This window comes from Sorex araneus, chromosome 7, assembly GCF_027595985.1.
Source record: "Sorex araneus isolate mSorAra2 chromosome 7, mSorAra2.pri, whole genome shotgun sequence".
Taxonomy (NCBI): Eukaryota; Metazoa; Chordata; class Mammalia; order Eulipotyphla; family Soricidae; genus Sorex; species Sorex araneus.
Window position 1 is genome coordinate 35,032,782 of NC_073308.1, and position 23,231 is coordinate 35,056,012.

At 50.2% G+C, this 23,231-nt stretch overlaps 2 protein-coding genes across 6 annotated transcripts in view; both read left to right on the top strand.

The window, feature by feature from the left end:
• NAV1 (neuron navigator 1) overlaps positions 1-16,757 on the top strand; it is a 162,173-nt gene extending 145,416 nt beyond the window's left edge. For all 5 annotated transcript variants that reach the window (XM_055144194.1, XM_055144196.1, XM_055144193.1 and 2 more), the window contains 6 exons: positions 603-757; positions 909-980; positions 1,646-1,842; positions 2,548-2,666; positions 5,107-5,304; positions 9,534-16,757. In XM_055144194.1, coding sequence (XP_055000169.1) covers positions 603-757; positions 909-980; positions 1,646-1,842; positions 2,548-2,666; positions 5,107-5,304; positions 9,534-9,629 — 837 coding nt within the window. In that variant the 3' untranslated portion in view covers positions 9,630-16,757. The remainder of the gene's footprint in view (positions 1-602; positions 758-908; positions 981-1,645; positions 1,843-2,547; positions 2,667-5,106; positions 5,305-9,533) is intronic.
• Positions 16,758-19,170: 2,413 nt separating this feature from the next.
• Positions 19,171-23,231, top strand: part of IPO9 (importin 9) — a 58,759-nt gene continuing 54,698 nt past the window's right edge. The window contains exon 1 of the mRNA XM_055144398.1: positions 19,171-19,367. Within this exon, the coding sequence (XP_055000373.1) occupies positions 19,205-19,367 (163 nt within the window). The 5' untranslated portion in view covers positions 19,171-19,204. The remainder of the gene's footprint in view (positions 19,368-23,231) is intronic.

Here is a 23,231-nt window from a genome sequence, read left to right on the forward strand (position 1 = left end):
GTGGCTCATTCCACTTCCTCCTTCCCCCTGTACCTGTGTCTGTCAGGCTGGGGCTGAAGGAATGGGTGAGGGTGAGGCCCAGGGAGCGACGTGGGGAGGACAGCGCAGATGACCCAGGGACCCTTAGAGGTCCCTTTACCCTGTGTCCTCCAGCGCCACCTTCCTCGATGCCAGTCCCTACCTGCTACCCCTGCTCTGCTGGTTCCCTCCATCACTGCTACATAGGGCCAAAAGAAACTCTGAATTAAATGTTGCGTAAATGTTGCAATATGTTGCGGGATGATGCAGTTGGACAGATCCTGGTGGGTCTTGAGCAACAACCTAACACTTTATTCTCCCTAGTTAGAGACCTGTCAGGGTTACCCACCTCAGAGGGAAATCTGTAGGAGATACTGTGTTCCCTATCTTTGGGGGTGGAAGGAGCATGTAGGGGAGCCTCTGGTCGTTGGCTTCTACTAGCAGATGTTCAGGTGTTTCCAGCAAGAACCAAAGCCCAGGAGTCCTGCTTGAGCATCACCAGGGCTGACCCAAACGAACAAAGCCAGAACTCAAGTGGAAGTGCAGGATAGCTTCAGTGCTGACCCGCGCCTTCTCCCCTCCAGGACCTGCAGCTGTATCTCTCCAACCTGGCCAATCAGATCGACCGGGAAACCGGGATTGGTGATGTTCCCTTGGTGATCCTGCTGGATGACCTGAGTGAAGCAGGCTCCATCAGCGAGCTGGTCAATGGGGCCCTCACCTGCAAGTACCACAAATGGTAAGCCGGAGTCGACCCGAGCCGCGGGTGGGAAAGCCAGGGAGCAAAGGCAGCCCACTCCACCCCTGCATCTTTCCGGGGGCCGCACGCGCGGACAGCGGTGTTGAGACGAGTCCAAGTGGGCCTGTGTTTTTCTTCTTTCTCCTTGTAGCCCCTATATCATAGGCACCACCAACCAGCCTGTAAAAATGACCCCCAATCATGGCTTGCACTTGAGTTTCAGGTAAGGACCAGGGTCCTGGGGCACCTTCCCATCCTGACATTAGTGAAATCCCAGGGTTTGCCCCGAGGGGGCAGTAGCGAGCAGGAGGGGGATGGAGGAACCCATGGGAGACAGTAGGGGTGTTGTCATGTGACTGGTGGAAGGTGGCTCTGGAAGTGGAAAGGGGGCGCAATTTGGAGAGATGGAGAGATGCGTGGAGTTGCTGTAATGTGGACTCTTGTGCCTCCACATTCTTTTTTTTTTTTTTTTTTTTGCTTTTTTGGGTCACACCTGGCGATGCACAGGGGTTACTCCTGGCTCTGCACTGAGGAATCGCCCCTAGCGGTGCTCAGGGGACCATGTGGCATGTGGGATGCTGGGAGTCGAACCCGGGTCGGCCGTGTGCAAGGCGAACACCCTACCTGCTGTACTATTGCTCCAGCCCCGCAGCCCCTACATTCTTCATCTGGGCCACTGCAGGCAGAGGGTTATCTGAAGAGGATCCCGATTTGAGAATCAGCCTTGCCTGCCCAGAATTGGTGCCCACCCCCTTCTTTTAAGCTCAGTTGACTCCTTTTACTCGAGGAGAAACCCAACAGGCAGCAGTAGGAGTGGGCGGCATGCACCCCGCCAGTCTCCCTGCTGATGCAGCTGGCCCTCTGCCCCCACCCCTTCTCTGGCGACAGAATGCTGACCTTCTCCAACAATGTGGAACCGGCCAACGGCTTCCTGGTCCGTTACCTGCGGAGGAAGCTGGTGGAGTCGGACAGCGACATCAATGCCAACAAGGAGGAGCTGCTGCGGGTGCTCGACTGGGTGCCCAAGCTGTGGTACCATCTCCACACCTTCCTGGAGAAGCACAGCACTTCCGACTTCCTCATCGGTACTGGGGCTGTTTCCCCCTCTGCCCCCAGCTGTCTGCAGGGTGCTGTCCTTTCCCTGCTCTTTTCTTTCTGGCGGCTTTGGCCCAGGAAGAAGCTGCATGTCTTGTGGCCTTTGACTTAGAACCAGTCAGCAGCTTCTTAAGCCTTCCCAGTACAGACAGTAGGTCTTTTCCTTCCCAGCACACATAGTAGGTCACTTTCACCAAAGCAGTCTATTTCCCTGGGCTCAGTTTTCCCACAGTTAATTGGGGGGGGGAGGCAGAAAAGTCCGTTGGAGGGAATTGCAAAGCATTATTTATTAGAGGGACTCGCCTGGCCATCAGCTCTCACTGGCTATCAATAGGCCAACACATAGTCCAACACATTTCTCTCAGTCTTTTGCTTCTCGTTAGGAAACAGATAAGAAAGTCGAGACAGGAGCTGGAGAGAGAGTTCAGTGGGGAGGGCAATTGGCTTACATGCAGCAGACCCGGGGTTCACACCTGGCACCCCTTATATGGTCCACAGCACCACTGTGTCCAAAAACAACAACAAAACAAAAAAAGAAGATAGGCCAGACATGTGTTCAGTGCAGTGCCTGCCTCAGAGGAGCGAGGGCCGGGCTCGATACTCAGTGCCACAAGCAAACCAAGCAGCCAAGAGGCGGCTGGCGGGGGCGAGCTTGGTCTCTGGCCCCCTCATGAATGGCTCATCCTTCCCGCTAGGCCCGTGCTTCTTTCTGTCCTGTCCCATTGGCATTGACGACTTCCGGACCTGGTTCATTGACCTGTGGAACAACTCCATCATCCCCTACCTACAGGAAGGAGCCAAGGATGGCATCAAGGTGAGCCCCCACTCTGGTCTGCTCAGTCCCCCCACCACCAGCGCCATGTCTCAGTGCAAGACATGGGGCCAGTGAGAGCGAGGAGCTGCTGCAGAGACAGATGAAGCTCCAGCTCAGACGCCTTAGTCAAACGTCTCTCAGACCCCCGAGTCAGGGGGGAAGGTCTCCAGGTCTCGGTCTTCAGACTCTGCACCACACTCGGACCATTCTCAGGGATCAGAGCAAATAGAGAAGTAACTGAGCTAAGAAGCCGCCAGGCGTATCACAGTAACTGTTACTTAGGCGTTGGGGATTGTGGCCCAGCAGTAGAACTCGTAGGAGACCGTGCACTCGATCCCAGCACAGCTAAAACATTGGACAAGTTGCTTAAAGTACTTCAACAAGGAGGGAAGGAAGGCAAGGGCAAGCAGGCACACAAGCTTAAAAATTGGTTTGTTTGGGGGACTGGGGCGAGAGTACAGTGGGTAGAGCATTTGCTTTGCACATGCTCTCCTGGTTCAATCCCCAGCACCCCCTCTGGTTCCCCAAGCACCGCCAGGAGTGATCCCTAAACACGGAGCCAAAAGTAAGCCCTGGGCACCCCTGGTCTTGTGCCCCTCCCCCCCACCGCCAAATGGTCTCAAATATGAAATGAAATATGCAGGGGTCACAGAGAGACGGACTTGAGGTGCTTGCCTTATATGAATCCTGGGACTGCAGATGGCCCCCAAGTATCAGCAGGGGTGGTCCTTGAGGCTAGAGCCAGGAATTGCCTGGGATGGACCCCAAATGCCAGCTCCCCATCATTCCACCCAAAAAAAAAAATGCCAAAAAACTTATAAAGTCTGAAATGGAAAGTTTTTATTTAAGTAGCATAGTCTTGATTTCTTTAATGTTGTAAAAAAAATTTTAAGTTAATGTGATGAATTACTGAACTCCACTGGTCATGTATTTTTCCATAAATGTAATTTGTAATTACAAGTTGCTATCTCCTGATATGACCGTAAAATTCAGAACATATTCTCTTTTGACTAGTTCCAAAAATTACCATTTTATTTTACATTATTATTGTTTTCTTTTTTTTTCCTTTTTTTGGCTTGGGGGCCACACTCGGTGATGCTCAGGGTTTACTCCTGGTTCTGTCCTCAGGAATTACTTCTGGCAGTGTTCAGAGATGCCTGGGTCAGTTGCATGCAAAGCAAACACCCTAGCTGCTGCACTATTGCTCTGGCCCAATTATTGTTTTCTAATTTAAAATATTTGAACACCCCCGGCACTTGTTTCCCAGACAGTCCAGGGTCATGGGAAGAGCTCGAACACTTGCCTAGCAGTCTCCAGTGCTACATGCGCCCCCAAGCATGGCCAGGACTGAGCACTGTTGGGTGTGACACCCATAACAATTGTTTACAAGAAAGTGGGCTAGAAAGAGATGCATGTTTTGCATATGGGAGACTCAGTTTCCACCCTGTTCATCAACACGTGATCCTCAAGTCAGCGGTCACCCCTGAACACCTCTGGATAAGGGCTGGGGTACATGGTTTGCCTGTGGGATCTCCAGTGGGATCCCCACACAAATGATCCTTCAGCACCTCAAAACAAAACAAAAACACAAATTTTAAGGTACTGTGATATATAAGTCAAGAATTTCCTATTTGAAAAGCAAAATTCAGTTGAGATTTATAAACCTGAGTTTTAATACTATCTGCTGAATTATCCCCACGTGTTTTGCCCAGTCTGTGCCACTTATTTCTCTCGTCAAGAAACTCAGAGTTGGGTCTGGAACAATAATACAGTGGGCCGAGCATTGGCCTTGCACAAGGCTAACCTAGGTTCGATCTCTGATACTCCATATGGTCCCTCAAGCTCCGCAGGAGTGATCCCTGAGTGCAGAGCACTGAGTATAGGTGTGCCCCCCATATCCCCCCCAAAAAAGAAAGAAAGAAAGAAAGAAAGAAAGAAAGAAAGAAAGAAAGAAAGAAAGAAAGAAAGAAAGAAAGAAAGAAAGAAAGAAAGAAAGAAAGAAAGGAAAAAAGGAAAAAAGGAAAGAAAAGAAAGTCAGGGGAGGGGCCAGAGCAATAGTACAAGTCAGGCTCTTGGCTTGTATATAGCTGACCCTGGCACCCTATCCCCCCACCCCTAAAAAAAAAAAGAAAAGAAGAAAGGTCAGAGGAGGGGCCAGAACAGTAGTACAGAGGGTAAGGCGATTGGCTTGTGTGTGACTGACCTGGGTTCAATCCCTGATACTGCCATCTGGTCCCCGGAGCTCCCACAAGTGATCCCTGAGCTCAGGAGTAAGACCTGAGCAGTGCCGGTGTGGCCCAACAAAGAAACTCAGAGGAAATTGCCCAGAGATCAGCGTCTGGAGGCCTGACATCAGGGAAATTCGTGTCACCGTAGGGAGATGGATCCGGAAGACTGAGCCTGCATCTTCTACCCTGATCCTCTCTCTCCTCCTTCCCAGGTCCATGGACAGAAGGCCGCCTGGGAGGACCCTGTGGAGTGGGTCCGGGACACCCTCCCCTGGCCATCAGCCCAACAGGACCAGTCCAAGCTGTATCACCTGCCCCCGCCCACCGTGGGCCCGCACAGCATCGCCTCCCCTCCTGAGGACAGGACAGTCAAAGACAGCACCCCAAGCTCCTTAGACTCAGACCCTCTCGTAAGTAGAAACCGTTCTGCGGTAACAGGAAGAATGCTCTAGAACTTAGCCATGTCATGCGTCTGGAGTTGGAAGGAAATCAGTAGTCCTGGGGCCTGGGTGAGGCCGGTGAGGCTTCCGCAATGAGCCTGGCTTGCAGAGATGTGGTGCCCGTGGCCTACCCACCCGAATGAATACTTCCCAGTAACTCGGATTCCAGCAGAGACCCTCCTCTCAGGCAGGCCCCAGGGAAACATCAGAAAAGGACCTGTGCACGCTCTGGTTCCGCTGACACAGGGGTGTTTCCTGGGGAGCAAACTGAGACAGGGGACACTGTTGAGGAAATGCTTGCAGCCCTGGGGCCCAAAGAAGAGGCACAGCTAGAACACGAAATGTGCCCCAGAGAGGGAGACAGGGCATAGGAATGGGTCTGACTCCAGGAAACACAAATGCCAGTCAAAATCCAGAGCAGGCCAGCGGGTTCCTGACCCTTAGGCCTAGAAACAGGGCAAGAAGCGAGGAGGTGACCCACCCAGGCAGGAGTGTGTGAGCAAGGGTGGGACCTGCTCCCTCCTCCTGGCAGCGTCTGAGAGCAAAACCGTTTGGGAGGATAATGGGGCAGAATGTATTCAAACTCTGCACAAATCCTGGGACTTCGCAGTTTTCTTTCTTTCTTTCTTTCTTTCTTTCTTTCTTTCTTTCTTTCTTTCTTTCTTTCTTTCTTTCTTTCTTTCTTTCTTTCTTTCTTTCTTTCTTTCTTTCTTTCTTGTCACCCCTGGCAATTCTCAGGAATTACTCCTGGCTCTGCACTTAGAAATTACTCCTGGCATTGCTTGAGGGGACCATAGGAATGCCAGGGCTCGAACCTGGGTGGGCCACGTGCAAGGCAAATGGCCTACCCACTGTGCTATTGCTCCAGCCCACGATTTTATTGTTCACAAGGAAATTCTTACATTTTCAGTCTTTTTTGTTTGTTTGTTTGTTTGTTTTAAACATGATCGGGGGCTAGAAGACAGTACAGTGGGGAAAGTGCTTGCCTTTTATGTGACTCATTTAGGTTCTATCCCTGTCACTGGAAATACACCCCACCCTCCAGCCCTATCACCACTGAGCAATGCCAGGAGTAATCCCTGAGCACAGAGTCAAGAGGAGACCCTGAGCACGGCCTGGTATGGCTAACAAAATAAAAGGAAGGAAGGGAGGATGGGCAGGCTGGAGTGATAGTACAGGAGACGGGCCATTTGCCTTGCATGCAGCCAACCGGGTTCAATCTCTGGCATCCAGTATGGTCACCCAAGTTCTGCTAGAAATGATCCCTGAGCACAGAGCCAGGGGTCAGCCCTGAGCACCACATGGTGTGGCGAAGGGAAAGGAGGAAGGGAAGAAAATTTCTATTGGAGCTTACCGTGCCAAAAGAGTCACAGTTGATAGTAAACAGGTGAACAATGAACATTGATTTTTGTTTGTTTGTGTTCTGGGTTTTGGGTTGTTGGCTTGTTTCTTTTTTGTTTGAGGGGGGTTGGGTCACATCGCGCTGTGTTTGGACACTATTCCCAGTGGGCACATTGCAGTGCCTGCGAGACCGCATGTGCCGGGGATTGAACATGGGGCTCCGAGTGCAAAGCCTCTGCTCCAGCACTGAGCCAGCTCCCTGGGCCCACAAAGTGAACATTCCTGCGGCAGTACCCCAGGTTTCAGAACACTTGGGGTACCCCAAGTGTCATCGCCCACTACCACCGACACAGGAGAAACCACTTGCCTGACCTCAAACTCCATAGATTAGTGTATGCTCTTTGTTGACATCAATGAACAACAATTCATTTCTTCAGATGAATAAAAATTGGTAACCCCTGAGGAGAAGTTTAGCAGATTCAAAGAGAAAGCAAGAACAAAATCAATGTCAAGAATAAGAAAAGTGAAGCAAAAAAAAAAAAGCGGGGGGGGCTGGAGCAATAGCACAGCGGGGAGGGTGTTTGCCTTGCACGCAGCCAACCTGGGTTCAATTCCCAGCACCCTATATGATCCCCTGAGCACTGCCAGGAGTAATTCCTGAGTGCAGAGCCAGGAATAATCCTTGGGCATTGCCAGGTGTGACCCAAAAAGAAAAAAAAAAAAAAGTAAGAAAAGTGACATCACGATAGAACCCACAAAATACAATAAAAGATTATGAAGATCACAAATGGCAGCTCAAATTTTTTAAAGTCTTAAGTGTACTAAAATAGCATTTTTAAGGATAATATTTTAAAAACACTAGTGAAAACTAGGTTATATCTTCTTTTTTTTTTTTTGGCTTTTTGAGTCATACCCAGAGATGCACAGGGGTTACTTCTGGCTCATACACTCAGGAATTACTCGGGGGACCACTTGGGATGCTGGGAATCAAACCCGGGTTGGCTGCGTGCAAGGCAAATGCCCTACCCACTGTGCTATCTCTCCAGCCCCAAACTAGATTATATCTTATCTATCTATAGGAGCAAGATAGAGAATCTAGAAACCTGGGGTCTGGGGAGACACTTGAAAGGACTGTCATACATAGTTTGCATGTGGGAAGCCGAGTTCAATCCCTGGCACCAGGTGATCATCTAAGTCATCCCTGAGTACTGTAGCCCAAACCCTCCCCAGGCCCCAAAAAGCTACTCTCAGAGAAGAATATTTTAAATATCTGGAATACAGTCCAAGATTACTCGACAAAAGAAGAATTAGAACAGTGTGACCCATTCTCAGATATTAAAGAAAATAAATATAGGCCAAACTTGATTTGAGCCAAATGTTAAATTGTACAAAAACAGATAAATAAATAAACATCTAGGGGACTGGAAAGGTAGTACAGGGTTTGGGGGCTTATTTTGGTTTTTGTTTTGGGGTCAAACCAGACAGTGCTCAGGGGTTACTCCTGGTTCTGCTCTCAGGAATTAACAGGGCTGAGAGGGCTCAAGGGACCATTTGAGGTGCCGAGGATCAAACTTGGGTCAGCTGCGTGCAGGGCAAGTGCCCTACCCACAGTGGCATCTCTCTGGCCCCAGGAGTTAGATAGTACAGAAGTTAACGCATACACCTTGCATGTGGCCAACCCTAGCGCCATCCGTGGCATAGCATGGCCTGCTAAGCATCCCCAAGTGTAGACATGGCGGCTCCCAAGCATCATGGGGATGACTCGTTACCCACAGCAGCACCCCAAGTTCTATTAGCCAACAGTGTCCAGGAGGGGCCCCTGAGTTCTGCTTGGAAGGACCCCTCCCCACCTCCACCCCCGCCAAAAAAATAAATCAGACATCAATTCTAACAACATTTACTAATGATATAGAAAATATACTAGTAATGAATGAATATTTATGAAAGTCCAAGCGCAGAGAAATAACATCTGTTTTGTTACTATTTTGGTTTGGGGGCTTTACTCGGCAGTGTGTGGAATTAGTTCCCCAGTGGTGCTTGGGGGATTGTGCAGTGCTGAATTCCCATTGTGTATGGCACTTGAGGTTTAAAATTCTCTAAACTGGGGCCAGTGAGATAGGAGAGCGGGTCAGGTGCTTGCCTTGCATGTGGCTGACCTAAGTTCAATCTCTAGCATACCATATAGTCTTCCGAGCACCACCAGGAGTGATTCCTGAGCCCAGAGTGAGGAGTAAACCCAGAACACCACTAGATATGACCCCCAAAAAGCAAAAACAAAAAAGCAAATGAACAGAAAGTACTTCCTTCCCCCCACTGGAAGATGGTATCACCCACTTTGGGAAACACCGGATTAAAACCACAACCCTGTTAAAAAAAAAAAAAAAAATATATATATATATATATATATATATATATATATTTGCTTTTTGGGTCACACCCAGTGATGCACAGGGGTTACTCCTGGCTCATGCACTTAGGAATCACTCCTGGTGGTGCTCGGGGGGCCATTTGGGATGCTGGGGATCAAACCCGGGTTCAAACACCCTACCAGCTGTGCTATCACTCTAGTCCCAAAACCACCTTTTTTGATATGTTTCTTCCATGGAAAGGATGCAGAGCACTTGGTTCTCACTAACCTGCCTTTTTGTTTCTTTTGGTTTGGGTTTTTCAGGAGCCATACCTGGCTATGCTCAGAGTTCACTCCCGTCTCTGTGCTCAGGGATCACTTCCTGGCTATGCTCAGGGCACCCTGTGGGGGCTGGGGATTGAACCTGGGTCGACTACGAGCAAGGCCAACACTTTCCCCGCTGTACTCCCTCTCCAGTCCCCACTAAACTGTTTTTTCTGATCCTCTGTAGATGGCCATGCTGCTGAAACTTCAAGAAGCTGCCAATTACATCGAGTCTCCAGACCGAGAAACCATCCTGGACCCCAACCTTCAGGCCACGCTCTGAGGATGTAGCCACACTGTCACCCCGGACAGGACCACAGAGTGCTGACATCAGCCACGTGAACGCCTCCTCTCTGGCTCTCCGGCACAGGGGGAGACCAGGAGGGTGGAGGAGGTGCAGGAAAAGGGGCGGGTTCTTGGTGCTGCACCTTTAGGACTTGGAGTAAGGATTGATGGGGTGGAGTTTGGGACCGTGTGTTCCTTAGACATATTTGCTGGCCTCCTCTCTTGGACTGGGGGCAAAGATGATTCTGGGTCTTTCCCCTTGATTTCTTCTGTCAGTTGCAAACTCCTGGGCTTTCTGGGGAGGACTTCCGAAGACACAGGGAAAAACCTCGCAGCAGTCCCCAGTTCTCGAGAGCAGCCCTGAGACAGTCCTGCGTGTGGAAGTCGGCTGGGGAGGTGGAACCTTCAGATTTCCTCGGATCCTCCATCATCACTGCCGACTTTCCCCCAGAGAGCTGGGTGAAGCCCCAACAAAAAGAAGCATGTGGTTTAAAAAAAAAATGTTTAAAGCAATCCGTAAAAGTCTTTTTTAAAAAATGGAAAAGATGAAACTGGAGAGAAGGGAACCAGCAGCCAAGGGAGGGTGTGCCGCCTCCCCCCAGCCCCCCAACCTCTGGGTGACGTAGGGGACGCTGACAAGACAGCTGCCATTAGAAGATGTTGCCAAACCACAAGAAGAACATCCCGGCCTTCCAAGACGGCGAGCTCTCACACCCTCTAATTTAACGCACCCGAGAGTCAATAAACCCTACTTCTTAGATATATATATATATTTTTAATTTTGGTTTTTGGTTTTATTTCCTTTTTTTCCTCCCATATGCCTATTTATTTTCCTTTTCCTTCTGTTTTTGCTTTTCCAACCCTCTTTTCTCACATGTCCCCAGAGGCTGAAATTGTTGCTTCTCTGACGTGAGCTGGTTTGGCTTTTCCAAGTGGGTTTTCTTTGGAGACCCCAGTGGCATCTAACTGGCGGAAGCCACTTATCTTCCAGCCACTGTCTCTGACTGACCCTGTGAGCTTTCCTGCGACGTGGACTCGGAAGCAGTGGGAGAAGCCGAACGCTGACTTCCCTTTCGAGAAAGCACACGTTCTCCTGACGCTTGCTGTCTGCTTCCCGTGTGCAAGCATGTCACCCTGTCTTGGGACAAGATCGAATCTGAGCTCCACCGGGGACCAGAGGAAGCCAGGAAGCTCAAACTGTTCCTCCATCACAGGGCTCTGCCCTGCGTGTTTCTGATGACAGCTTCTGCTCACTAATCCTAATCCCTCCCGAGGTTCCTACCTGTTGTTGACAAGTGGACACCCACAGAGCCTGGGCATCCTGGGGAGAAGTCCCAATCTGAACAGAAGGCTCTCAGAGCTCCACCTGGGGACAAGCCCCTGCTTTCCAAAGGTTTCCTGCTTTTTCAGAAGTTACACTCAAGTCTGGCCATCTCAGTTCCTCCATTCAGCAGGTACTTGGCAGTACGTACTGCCACCTGGTCTTAAAAATGCTTGGGCCCTAAATTCCCAGCCTAGAGGGAATGCATCTTATTTTGTAGACCTTCAGGTCATCTGAGAAATAAGCCTGAGCCCATAGGAGACAGCAGGAGGGAAGTGTCTCATTGGATGATCAGTACCTGGGCCAGCACAGACGGAAACTGAAGGGCAATGTTAATTGGGAAACCTGATTCCTGCCATTTCTGAAGTCCCCAATGGAGCCAGGTCCAGGTCAGGCTGCTGGGTCAGGCTTTATTTCCAGGGCTCCACAGATCAGAGGTGAGTCTGTGCTCCCCACACTTCTAGGGAACCCCCTGATCTGCATTAATTGGCGCATTCGCTGGAATCAGCCTGCTGCTGTGCAGCCAAGGAGCCATTCGCCCGACTCTGCACATCGGAATACTTAAGTCCAAGAGGTGTTCTGGATCGCTCCCTAAAAGCATCTGTGTATTCACCTGCTAGCTCTCGGGAGTAACAGGGTCCTCAAGGCTGGAGACATTCCTTGCTATTGCTGCTATTTCCGTGAGCTGTGAAGATTCCCCCACCAACTCAGCGGTCAAATATGCAATGCAGGGTGGAAAGTGGCCGTGCGTCCCAGGATGGTGCTGAAATCACTGCCTTATGGTCCCAGCGGTGCAGGAGGAGGCCCCGAGCTGGCTGTTTAAACATAGATGTGGGGCCTCTGGATTCAGGCCTCTGAGTCCTTAGCTCCAGTCCCGTGACAAGGCTCAGATTTGTCATGCCATCTTAATCAGGTGGTTGAGCCCTTAACTCTTTTCTGGTGCTGCCCAGCCAGTGCCTTGGGTCACGAGTGTCACTGGCTCCTCAAGTAAAAGAGAAGGGGAGAACCTTCCTCCGTTCCATCTGCCTCTGATCCTGGAAGGGATTCTTGTCTCTAGGATACCCTGGGTACCACTGGGAATGGGATTGGAATCCTTAGTAGCTGGGTTTCGGAGGCACGTCACACATTTTCATCTCTGTTCCTGGGACCCGCCACCCTCTCTTCTTGACTGCTGCCTCAGCCCAGGTGTCTGGGGGCTCTCCTCCTTCTCATCTAAGGAGAGGGCGTCATAACCTCAGCTTTCCCGCTGGAGTCTGGGACCCTGTTTACAGTTGCTCCCCTGGGCCCCTCACTGTGGGGATCAGTCATCTCACCACGGAATTCTGGCTTGATGGCCTGCAGACGGCTGAGCATCTTCATGGTGCTATAACCTCTCGGGATGCTCATCCCAGCAGAACACCTGAGCACGCTCTCACTGCCCCGGAAGTAATGGCAAGAGCAACATCATTGCCTGCTCTCCCACAGCGCACACGCTTCCTGGTTGACGCCTCTGGGATCTCTCCCCAGACGTCAACCCTGGGTCCCACAGCCACATCCTCAACCTGCAGACTCCATCAGAAGACTCCCAGCCCATGTCAGACTGGAATCCGTGCTCGTTCCTTCTCTCCAGCACGCCCATCCCCACCCCAACTCCTCACCAAAGCTGGCTCCCAGGTGACATGGTTCAACTCCCAACATCAGCCAGTGGGGGGCGCCGCCTTCCCGGGAGAGGCTTCTTGTCACATCCCTCTCATTTCTGGGTGGAGAAGACCAGTGTTCTGTCTGGTTGATCCGTTTCTCAATCCCTGCCTAGGCACTTAAGGAAAAAAAAAAAAAGAATACTAGGTCATTGGAACCTAATATGGAACGTGACATGGGTGTGTATGTGTGCGTGTGCTTGTGCGTGAGCATGTGTGTGTGTGTGTGTGTGTGTGTGTGTGTGTGTGTTCACCCTTGCTCTTCTCATAAGAGCCACTTGCTTTTTTTTTGTTTTTTTATCTTCTGAGGCTTCACTGAGTATTTTTTAAGACATCTATGCTTTGTGGCAGCTCTCTGGTGCTTCTCTCTGTCTTTGTGTCAGCTCAGGCTTGGGAAGCTAGAGGCTGGCAGGGAAGGAAAATGTAATAAACAACAACCAGAGAGAGTGAGTCCTTCTTGGTGAGTAGGCTTAAGTTGGGCACTACCAGCCTTCTAACTAATCCCTCCATATCCTTGCGGTCTTAAGATAACAGGGGAGTTTTCTTTCTTACCTTCTGTTTCCCCTGCTCCGTTAAACTCCAGCTGTGCCTAATCTCATCATCTCTTCACTCCTGGCTTGCCAAGACAAGGATCCCACTATTTGTGGTTTGAGAGACAGCGATTCCCTGCCATAGGCCAGGAGAGCCGGGAGACAGCAGTGCATGCCTGCTGCTTCTCCCAGACCTCCCCTCTCCGCCTGGCACGGTGCTCACGTGCAGTCAGATTTGCCCAGCTGGAAGTGGGGACTTGGTTCGACAAAGCAGGGCTGAGCAGAGAGTGACAGATGTCTTTAAGGTGCTTTCTGACAGGTTTGGGAGGAGAAATCACTCTTGTCGTAATGTCACACTGAACAGAGTTCCCGTGTAAAGGAATTGAGATCACCAGGTCTAGCTCCTTAGTGTGCTTTTTTTCCCTGCTTTATTCCCAGGCTAAACTGAAGCCATTATGTCAACTTTATAAGGAAACCCCAGTGATGGGCTGAGTTGTACTTTTGCAGAGTTTCCTAACACTCATGGAATGCTGGTACATTCTTGTAGATAAGAACCACTCACTAGGTAGGTCTGGTTCAGAGATGTAAGGAATAAAATGGTCTTAGAACACTATGTTCCCAAAAGACCTAAAAAAGTGCTGCCCTTTATAACCAAAGAGGCTTAGGTATGCATGAGTCCTGAATCAGCCTGCTAAGGGATAGATGGAGTCAGCATCTTGGTTCTCCCCACTATCAAGAATTTCAGCCTCGCCCTGAAAGCCAGCACTGCCAGCCACAACCTTGGGAAAGATGGACATAAAGTGAAACTGATAATGTCTCAGAGTAAGGTGCCCAGAGCAGGGAGACAATTACAATAGAAAATAAAATTGAAGGGTCAGGGATGTACCTCAGCGCTTCCCTTGTATGTGTCAGACCCTGGGTTCAAGATCTGACACCGCAAAATAAATGAAAAAGTTTATATATATTGGATTCTCCTAGTTTAACGTTTCACACACATACCTATGTGTATATGGCTTGGAGCCGTAGTGCTCAGGGATCACTCCTGGCGGGGCACAGGGGACAATATGGGATGCCAGGGATCAAACCTGGGTCAGATTATTTCTAAGGCAAGCACCCTGCCCACTGGTCTATGTCTTCACCTTCTTGGCTGGTTTTTGGGCGACCTGTTTTGGGGTTTCTCCCAGCTCAGTGCTCAAGGATTTCTCCCAGTGGTGCCCCGGGAACCATATTTGGTGTGGAACTGAGAGCTCCTACATGCAAAGCCTGTATCCCATCAAGCACTTTGCTTAAAGATAATACTGTGGAGAACTTGGCATGACAGTGGGCATGAAAGTACATGAAATCTACTTGGTTTCTTGGGCCATCTCTTTTTTATTTTTGTTTGTTTATTTGAGGGCCAGACCTGGCATTACCCAGGCCTTCTTCCTGGCTGTGTTCACTGGTCACTCCTGACACTGCTTGGGGGACCACATGTAGTACCGGGGATTCCAGTCAGGATTGGCTGTGTGCAATGCAGGTGTCTTACCCCCTGAGTTCTCTCCAGCCTGTCTTGGTTCATTTCTTTTCTTTTTCTTTGTTTTATTTTGTTTTGAATTTTGGGCCACGCCTGGCAGCGTTCAGGGTTTACTCCTGACTCTGTGCTCAGAAATCATGCCCAGCAAGGCTTGGATGGACCCTATGGGGTACTGAGGATTGAAACTGTGTGGCCTCATGCGAGGCACACGCCCTTGTCACTCTGCTTTTGGTCCGTTTCTTAAAGCAGAAGTTACATATTGTAGATCAGCAGCATCTGGGAACATATTAAAATGAAACTCCGGGGTCCAAGGCTGTGGCTTAGTGTTGAGGGCACGAGCTTTATACAGGTGAGACCTGGGCTTGAATCCCTGATAGCGCAAAAGAAAAAAAGGAAGAAAAATTCCCAGGCCCTTTTCCAGACCTCCTAAGTCCGAAGCTCCGGGTAGGGCCCCAGAGTCCGGGTTCTCACAAAACTCTTGACCATTCTGCTGAACACTGTTGGTGATTTAAAGGGAAAACAAGTCTCTGAGCCCCCTCAGCGAGGGGCTGTCGGCCACAAACAATTCTAGATGCGATGTCAGACATTTTAGCATTCATCTCAGACCCTTCTGAGGCTTCCCTCTGGCTCCACTCTCCTTTAATTTCACGTGGAAAGACCCGAGCCTTGGGGGCATGGGGGGTCAGCTTCGCTTCCTCACAGAATTCACCAAACCCTCCCGGCTCAGAGCTTCAGGCTGCAAGCTGAGGGGCTTCCACAAAGAAAAGCAGTTGGAGGTCTCTTCCCGGCTCTCTTCGGCTGGATTATTTTTGTCTACGCTGAGCCTTTTTCTCATTATGTAACAGGATGAAAAAAGTATAAAAAAAAAATTCAATTTGTGTTTCCATGCCAACTTGTTCTCCCAGTTTCTCCCTTTCTCCCTGAGTTCCAAAGGGCCCTGCAGGGCTTGCAAGCCTGGCCAGGATCTTCCTCCCCCAGCAGCTGAGGTGGGGCCCAGCCTCTGCCTTCAGCTCAGCTCCCTGGAGAAGATTCCAGGTTGGGCACCAAATCCTTACCTCCTGATTTCCCCACACCAGGTCCTGCAGAGCACCTGAAACCCTTAAGCAAATCTGATTGCCACTTCACAGCTTTCCAGGCTCACTCTCTAGCTGATGGGGCAGTGAAGGAAAACCTGCTGACAGGTGGTTTTGTTTCTGGTTCATTCATTTCCCTCATGAGGAGGACCTGGAGGAAATGGACAAACCAGCTGGTATGAGCCCCTGGGCTCAAGATGGGAAGCTCTGGAGGAAGCCAAAGGCCAAGGAAGGCACATGTGAGTCACTGCACTAGCATCGGCCCTCCGTGTCCCCAGTGGGCTGGCTGTGGGTCCTGTTGCATCTGCGGGACCTCCCTGCCTAATGAAACAGGAATAAAAGACAGGAATAAGATCAAGAACCCCCAGTAGTTCCCAGCCCATCTCTGGGCCATTGCTGTGCAGTGAAACTTACCCACTTCTTACAGTTTTGTTTGTTTGAATAGAAGAACCTTTTTTAAAAGATAAATTTTTATTCCTTCTAGATCCCCCCACGCCCCCACCTCACATCCTATTTCAGCCGCCCTGTTTATGTGGTAGAATTTTTCTGAGATGCATGACCATCCTTGGGGTGGAAGGTGGGCAGGAAATTCGGGAACGCTTTTTAAATTTATTAGGCACACCCCACGCTGAATGTGTGTCTGCGTGTGTGTGTGTGTGTGTGTGTGTGTGTGTGTGTATGTGTGTTTTCTCTTATTTGACTCTCCCTTCTTTGAATCTAACATAGAGTAAGCAAAGCTGAATCTGGAAAGCAAACTGTTGTATATAGTTGCGGTAACAATCATGAAGAGCTGGGCTGTCCCCTCAGTAATTCATCTTCAACAATTAAAAAAAAATGGTTGGAAATTAAATTCATGCCCGGACCAGCTGAAGAGCCCTCCCTTGCTCCCCACCAGAGGCCCCCCAATCTGGATCCAATGTCCATCGGCATGTCTCCCCCCAGCAAGATTCATCTGTTCAATGCCATTTGCGTTTCAATAAAGTTATTTCCTGTATTGTCACTGGTTCTCTCTAGCTACTCTCTGGTTTCTGTCTCCATTTGTCTTGTGACCCATTCCTTGTTCAGGTATGCGAGCCTGTGGGCAGCTCCTTGCCTTATCCAGAGGTAAAAGCCCCTAAAACCCAACCCAGTTGTAGAATCTCCCTCCCTGCTAGTGTTGCTGCCTCAGATCCTAAGCCGAAGTCTTGGCCCATTGGCTGGGAGAAGAAAAGTTCATTTTGACACTCTGGATATTCATTGAGTATTTGGTGAGCGCTTGTGAGGTCCAGTCCAGAAAGCTGGGCTTTTAGGTTCTCCCATTCACTGCCTCAGCATTTGAAAACATACCATCCTCTGGACTTTCGAATTTATTTGCTTCTTGGGGTAAAGGTGAATTGACTGATTTTTCAAAAGGAAGCTAAAACTACGGGGGTGGAGTGATAGTAGGGTAGGGCATTTGCCTTGCACGTGGCCCACCAAGGTTTGATCACTGGCATGCCATCCCACATGGTCCCCTGAGCCTGTCAGGAATGATTCCTGGGTGCAGATTGAGGAATAATCCCTGAGCCCCACCAGATGTCACACACACACACACACACACACACACACACACACACATGCGCGCCATGAAAAGGAAGCAACTTTTATGGAGTTCAGCTTCTCCTGAACACTGAGAGGGGGAAAAAAAACCACTAAGAGAATCTACTCTTGGGGCCAGAGAAATACTCCCAGGGGTTAAGGCGCTTGCTTTGCATGAAGCTGACCCGGCTTCAATCCCTTGCACCCTGTATGGGCCTCAAGTCCCTCTAGGAGTGGTTTCTGAGTCAGGAGGAAGCCCAGAGCATTAACAGGTATGTCCCCGCACACCCCCCAAAAGAAGTTCTTTTCCTTCTGTGGAACTGCGAGGTATGAGACATAATCTTTTCTCAAAGAAACTGGCTAAGCAACATGTCTCTCCCTTTCTAGTGTGGGAGGTGTGACAGGGGTTAGAGTTCTCCAAATAAGTGAATGAACTCTGCTATTTGTTTTGTGACCACAGTTGGCTGTGCTCAGAGATCCTGGAAGGGGCTAGGGACCTTGTGATGGACTGAGAATTGAACCTGGGCAGGCCTTGTGCAAGGCTAGTGTCCCTGGTGCTGTACTGTCTCTTCAGCCCCACCAGAGGAATCGTGCTTCTGGAATGAATCCTCAGATAATACGGCTGTTGTGCCTGAGAATGGAACTCAAAATTACTAACGGATTGTGGGGCCTGAGCAACAGGACAGCGGGTCGAGCTCTTGCCTTATATGCATCTTAACCTGGTTCTGATCCCCAGCACCACATATGGTCCTCCAAGCCCACCAGGAGTGTTCTCTGAGCACAGAGCCAGGAGTAAGCCCTGCGCACCACTAGGAGTGCCCTCCATACAAAAGTCAAATAAAAATAATTACTAGGGGATTTATTTTGCCCCTTGTGAATCTTAGAAGCTATTGAAAGGCACTTAACTTGAATAGCTAAGAAATGGCTATTCCTCTTTGCAGCAACACTTCTGACTCCAACAACATGTATCCCACCCCTCCTGCCACCTCGCCCTGCATTGTATCCCCTCCTACTCATCCTGTCCACTTGCTCCTACATTGATGCATATTTCTATATTTTGAACCAGTTCTGGTATATCTGTATTTACTACTCCTGTTTCTCTACTTCTCAAGTGTCCAGCCGGGATTTTTCTGGAAAAACAATCTTGTTAGACATTCTCAGTCAGAAGGATTTGTTCTCAAATAGTTGTAGAAATAAAAATTCGGGACCGGCTGTTCTCCTGGTAACCGCTACACTTTGAGGTTTTGTTTGCTTCTCCCGGATACCCATGGGATGAGGCCGTTGGAAGGTGGTTTTTCCTCACTGCCTGGTCTGCAATGTTTGGTTTTTTTTTTTAATCCCTTTGAATTACAAAGGTGAAAAAATAAAAGTTCCCCTTTTCCTCATTGCCTGAGGAAAAAAAGAAGTTGCTTCGAAATGGAGTGCTTGAGGCTGGAGCGTGGTTAGGGCGCTTGCACCTGGCTCACCTGTGATCCCCAAACCCCCCCAGATGGAATCCCTGAGCTCTTCCCAGCCCAAACTCCTTAACGCCCCCCTTCTCCATTCCCGTCCCTACAAAAGATCTGATGAAGGGTCTCTGAATGTGCTATCGTACTCCGCGGCCAGTATCCCGAGTGGGTGTTGCTCACTCGCAGCTGGACTCGAGGAAAGCCCCCCCTCTAATCTCCCAGGACACCACCCCAACCCCAAGCGAGTCTGGTGGGAAAGGCGCCGTTCTCGATCGTGCGGCAGGGGGCGCTGTCTCCGGAGGCCCTGCCCCCCCACCCCCGTCCCCGTCCCCGCCCCTTTCTCGCTCCCGCCCGGCGCGGGTGCGCAGGCGCGGCTTCGCGGATTGGCCGCGCGCGGGCGCCGTCACTCAGTGGCGGGTCCCGGCCGCGGGGCTGGCGGGCTGGAGGGAGGGAAGATGGCGGCAGCGGCGGCGGCTGGCGCGGCCTCGGGGCTGCCGGGGCCGGTGGCGCAAGGGCTGAAAGAGGCGCTGGTGGACACGCTCACCGGGATCCTGTCCCCGGTGCAGGAGGTGCGGGCGGCGGCCGAGGAGCAGATCAAGGTGCTCGAGGTGACCGAGGGTGAGTGCGGCGGGACCGTCACGAGGATGGCTCGGAGCTGGGCCGGCCGTCCCGCCCGCTGCCCGCCGCGGACGGGGGCGCGGGCCGGGGGCTGCCGGCCGGGGCCGCTGCCCGGGGGCGCCGGGGCCCGGGCGCGGGCGCGGGGCGCGGGGCCGCCCGCCGGGGTCGCGCGGACGGCGGGGCTGTCTGGAGCCCTGCAGGGGCGGGCGTGCTCGGCCGTGCCGGCCAGCTGGGTGGTCTGGGCTGGGGCTCGGGAGGCTGCCGGGAGAGGGCGGGCAGGGCCGTGAGGAGGCGGCCAGGCTGGCCGAGGCGATGTCATCAAAGAAGTTCCTGCCTCCGAGTTAGGAACCTCGCCCGGTCGGCTTTTCGTTTTCTTTTTCTTTTTTCCTTTTTTCCCGAGCTTTTCCCCCAGAAAGCACGTCGATTGCACAGGGGGCTGCGTCTCCCGCACCGCATCTCCCGGTGCATTTTCAAAATGCTTTTGCACTTAACTGAATAGAGCTCGGTGCAGTTCTCTTTGGGGGAACAGATCATCTTTTGTCTCTGAGCCATTGTGTGTGCCCCCCCCACCCCCAGTCTGTGCTTTAAGGTGATGGAGAAGGGGGCGGGGGGAGTAGGAGGGGTGCGACATGTCAGTTTCCTGCGGAGTGGCCCTTCCCCGGGTGCAGTGAAATCTACAAAGAACAATTGGGTCATCCTCCTGTTGGGCGTGTGAGCCATCTATCCTGATGGCCAGACTTCCTGGAAGTTCTCCAAATACTCAGAATACCCTCACCCCCCACCCCCCTCCCAGCTCAGCAAAAATGTTTCCACCATCTTTTTAAAGCCCTCCTTTGAGAATAGGGCACATGGGCAATACCAATCTGGCTTATTGGTTCACCCTGCCCTTTTCTTTTAATTTGGGGGGAGGGCCACACCCAGCCGTCTTTGGGGCCATGTTTGGGATTGAACCTGGGGCTCCTACATGCGAAGCATTTGCTTCGGCCCGGCACTTAATATTTTTATTGAAAAAGAATCTAAGCTACAATAGCCTTTGATTTTTCGCCTTTATTTATTTTTATTTAGGGGCCACACCCAGGCTTGCTGAGCCCTCCTAGGAACTCCCAGCCAGGTGGGGCCAGAGATCAAATCTGAAGCTCCACGTGCCAGCCTGTACTCCAGTGCTTTGGGCCACCTTCCCATCCTGGAAATGTAATGTTTGTCTTCAGAGAGCTGCTGCAAGTGAATTTTCTACCATAAAACAGGCTACGGGCCATTTCGAAGACCTAGTTGTAATTGTCATTATATAAAACGTCATATAGGTTCTCTAAGAGGAGCACCTATTTGTAGGAGAAAGCTGTTGGAGAACAAGGCATATATTTTTCTGAAATAGAGTCTCCTGGGTTAAAATTCCTGGCTGTGTCCTTGCCCCTCTTGGGTAAAAGGAGGAGGACTGGAAGGGAAGCCCATTCCAGTCCTGTGCCAGTGGAGTATCAGTTGAGGGTCTGATTTCCAGAAGATCACCTGATGTTCCTGGTGCCCCAGATGTGCCTAGGAAAGGTGAATCTTGGCTCTTGTCTTGTTGTTCCCAAACAGTTCCTCTGGGGGCTCTGATCGCTGTTCTAGAAAAAAACTCTTGGTCGCATTGAGGGAGAATTATGTGTAAACTGCTTGAGGTCCTCTTGAATTTCTAATCTCTTTCCTTTTGTGTCTTAACTCACAAGTGAAGGAGAAGTGCAGAAGTTGCATTGGATCTAGGCCGTGACTTGACCACATTGAAACACGCACACAGAGTTTCCTGGTGACTGTTAGTCTGTGAGAGCTGCTGTAGGCTCGGGGAGAGGCCCGGGAGGTGACCAGACATGCATGTTGGAATAGGAAGGCATATGGCCCCCGGACAGGTCAGAATATGATGTCCAGAGTGACATCAATGCTCTGGAAATAAATGAGGTGCTTTGGGCCTCTTAGAGGTCACCTGTGTTCTAAATACTCTATTTAAAAATCATAAAAATTCACTCCCTGAACGAATGATATTTATCTGGAGGGTGATAATTCACTGCCCAGTTGTCCTTGCTTCTCTTTCTCCTTTTCCTTTGTCCTTTAACAAGGAGTTTGATTTGTTTTGTCTTTGCCATTGGGTCCTGAGTGCCCAAATATGAAGTCTGAATCTTAGATGTTGTCTTAATATGACTTCTTCTCCAGTAGCTGTTACCCTCCTTAACGTGGAAATACAGCCATGTAGCACGTGGCTCCTGGGGATTTAACCACCTCTCTGACCTTAGAGCACCAGCAGGACTTTGCTTCCAGATTTCCCTGGAGCCCAGTCCAGAAGCTGTCTTGCAAATGTAGGAACAAATAATTTGGATCAAATGAATGGATTAGTTATGTACCCCTTTAAGTTTTTTCACATATTTGGTGTTTTCTAGTAGAAGAAACTACATTCTCTGGTCTTAGGAAACATTTTTATTTTTCCCTGAAGTTGAAACAGGTTTTAGAGAAAGAGAGAGAAGAAGCTCAAGTGAGAACTCGGGCTTCTCCAGAGTGGAGAGGGAGCCCCAGTATACACCCTAGAGTTAGATAGGAAAGTGCACATCTCAGGAGGGGACATGTGGCGACGCATGTGCTTGGGCACCACATGTGCTCAGCAGCAACACATGGGCACAGGCAGCATATGCGCCCTAGGGAATACTTTTTTAAAATAAAAGTAGAGTTGATTTTTTTTTTTTTTTTTTTTTTTGCTTTTTGGGTCACACCCGGCGATGCACAGGGGTGACTCCTGGCTCTGCACTCAGGAATGACTCCTAGCGGTGCTCAGGGGACCATATGGGATGCTGGGAATCAAACCCGGGTCGGCTGCGTGCAAGGCAAACGCCCTACCCACTGTGCTATTGCTCCAGCCCCTAGAGTTGATTTTTAAAATTACTATTTTGAGAGCTAGAGCGATAGTACAGTGGGTAGGGCGTTTGCTTTGCATGCGGCCGACCCGGGTTTGATTCCCAGCATCCCATACGGTCCTCTGAGCACCGCCAAGGAGTAACTCCTGAGTGCATGAGCCAGAAGCAACCCCTGTGCATTGTCAGATGTGATCGAAAAAAGCAAAATATATATATATATATATATATTAATATTTTTGTTCTGCTAAGCATTTTTGCTTCCATGTGACCCTAAGTCAGATATTAACCAGATCTGGTTGGGTTGTTTTGTTTCGTGTTTTTTTTGTTTTTTTGTTTTTTTTTTTTGGTCTTTTCCCTGAGAACCTCATAATCTTTGTGCCGTTTATATCGTTGATTTTTAAGATCACCTGTTTGATCCCCTCTGACAGACCAATGTACCACTCTGCTTACAGATGATGACTTCTGATATTAAAGCTGAAGTGAAGAAATCTTAACTTTTGATCAGGGATGTGGTTAGCAGAGGGGCACTTGCCTTGCCTATGTGATGCCCTGGATTTACTCACTGGGGGTGGGGGTGGGGAATGAAGTTGGAGGGCACAGGTCAATTGTTAACACCCTTTTAAATGGACAAGTGAGAAGCTTTGGCATGCTTTCTGCAGATTCTGAAATAGGGGAACAGTTATTTTTGAAAATAGGTTGCTGGAGCACAAGGTACATTCTGGGCATTCACTCTGCCAGCTGTTCTTTTCCAAGAAATAACTTGACTGTAATTCCCACATCCTCCAGAACGGGGGCCAGGAAATGTGTATGTGGGAGCGAGTCACCGCAAATTGACTCCTGAAAGATCATGGTTGGCTCTTTCTCAGCCTGGTTTCGTGGAATGGTTTTCTTGAGTTCTTTTGCTTTCAGTTTCCCCTGGAAAACTGGTCGCCTGGAATTTGAGGGACAGAAACCTAGTAAACCTTTTCGACTCGTTAATTAACAGGATTAA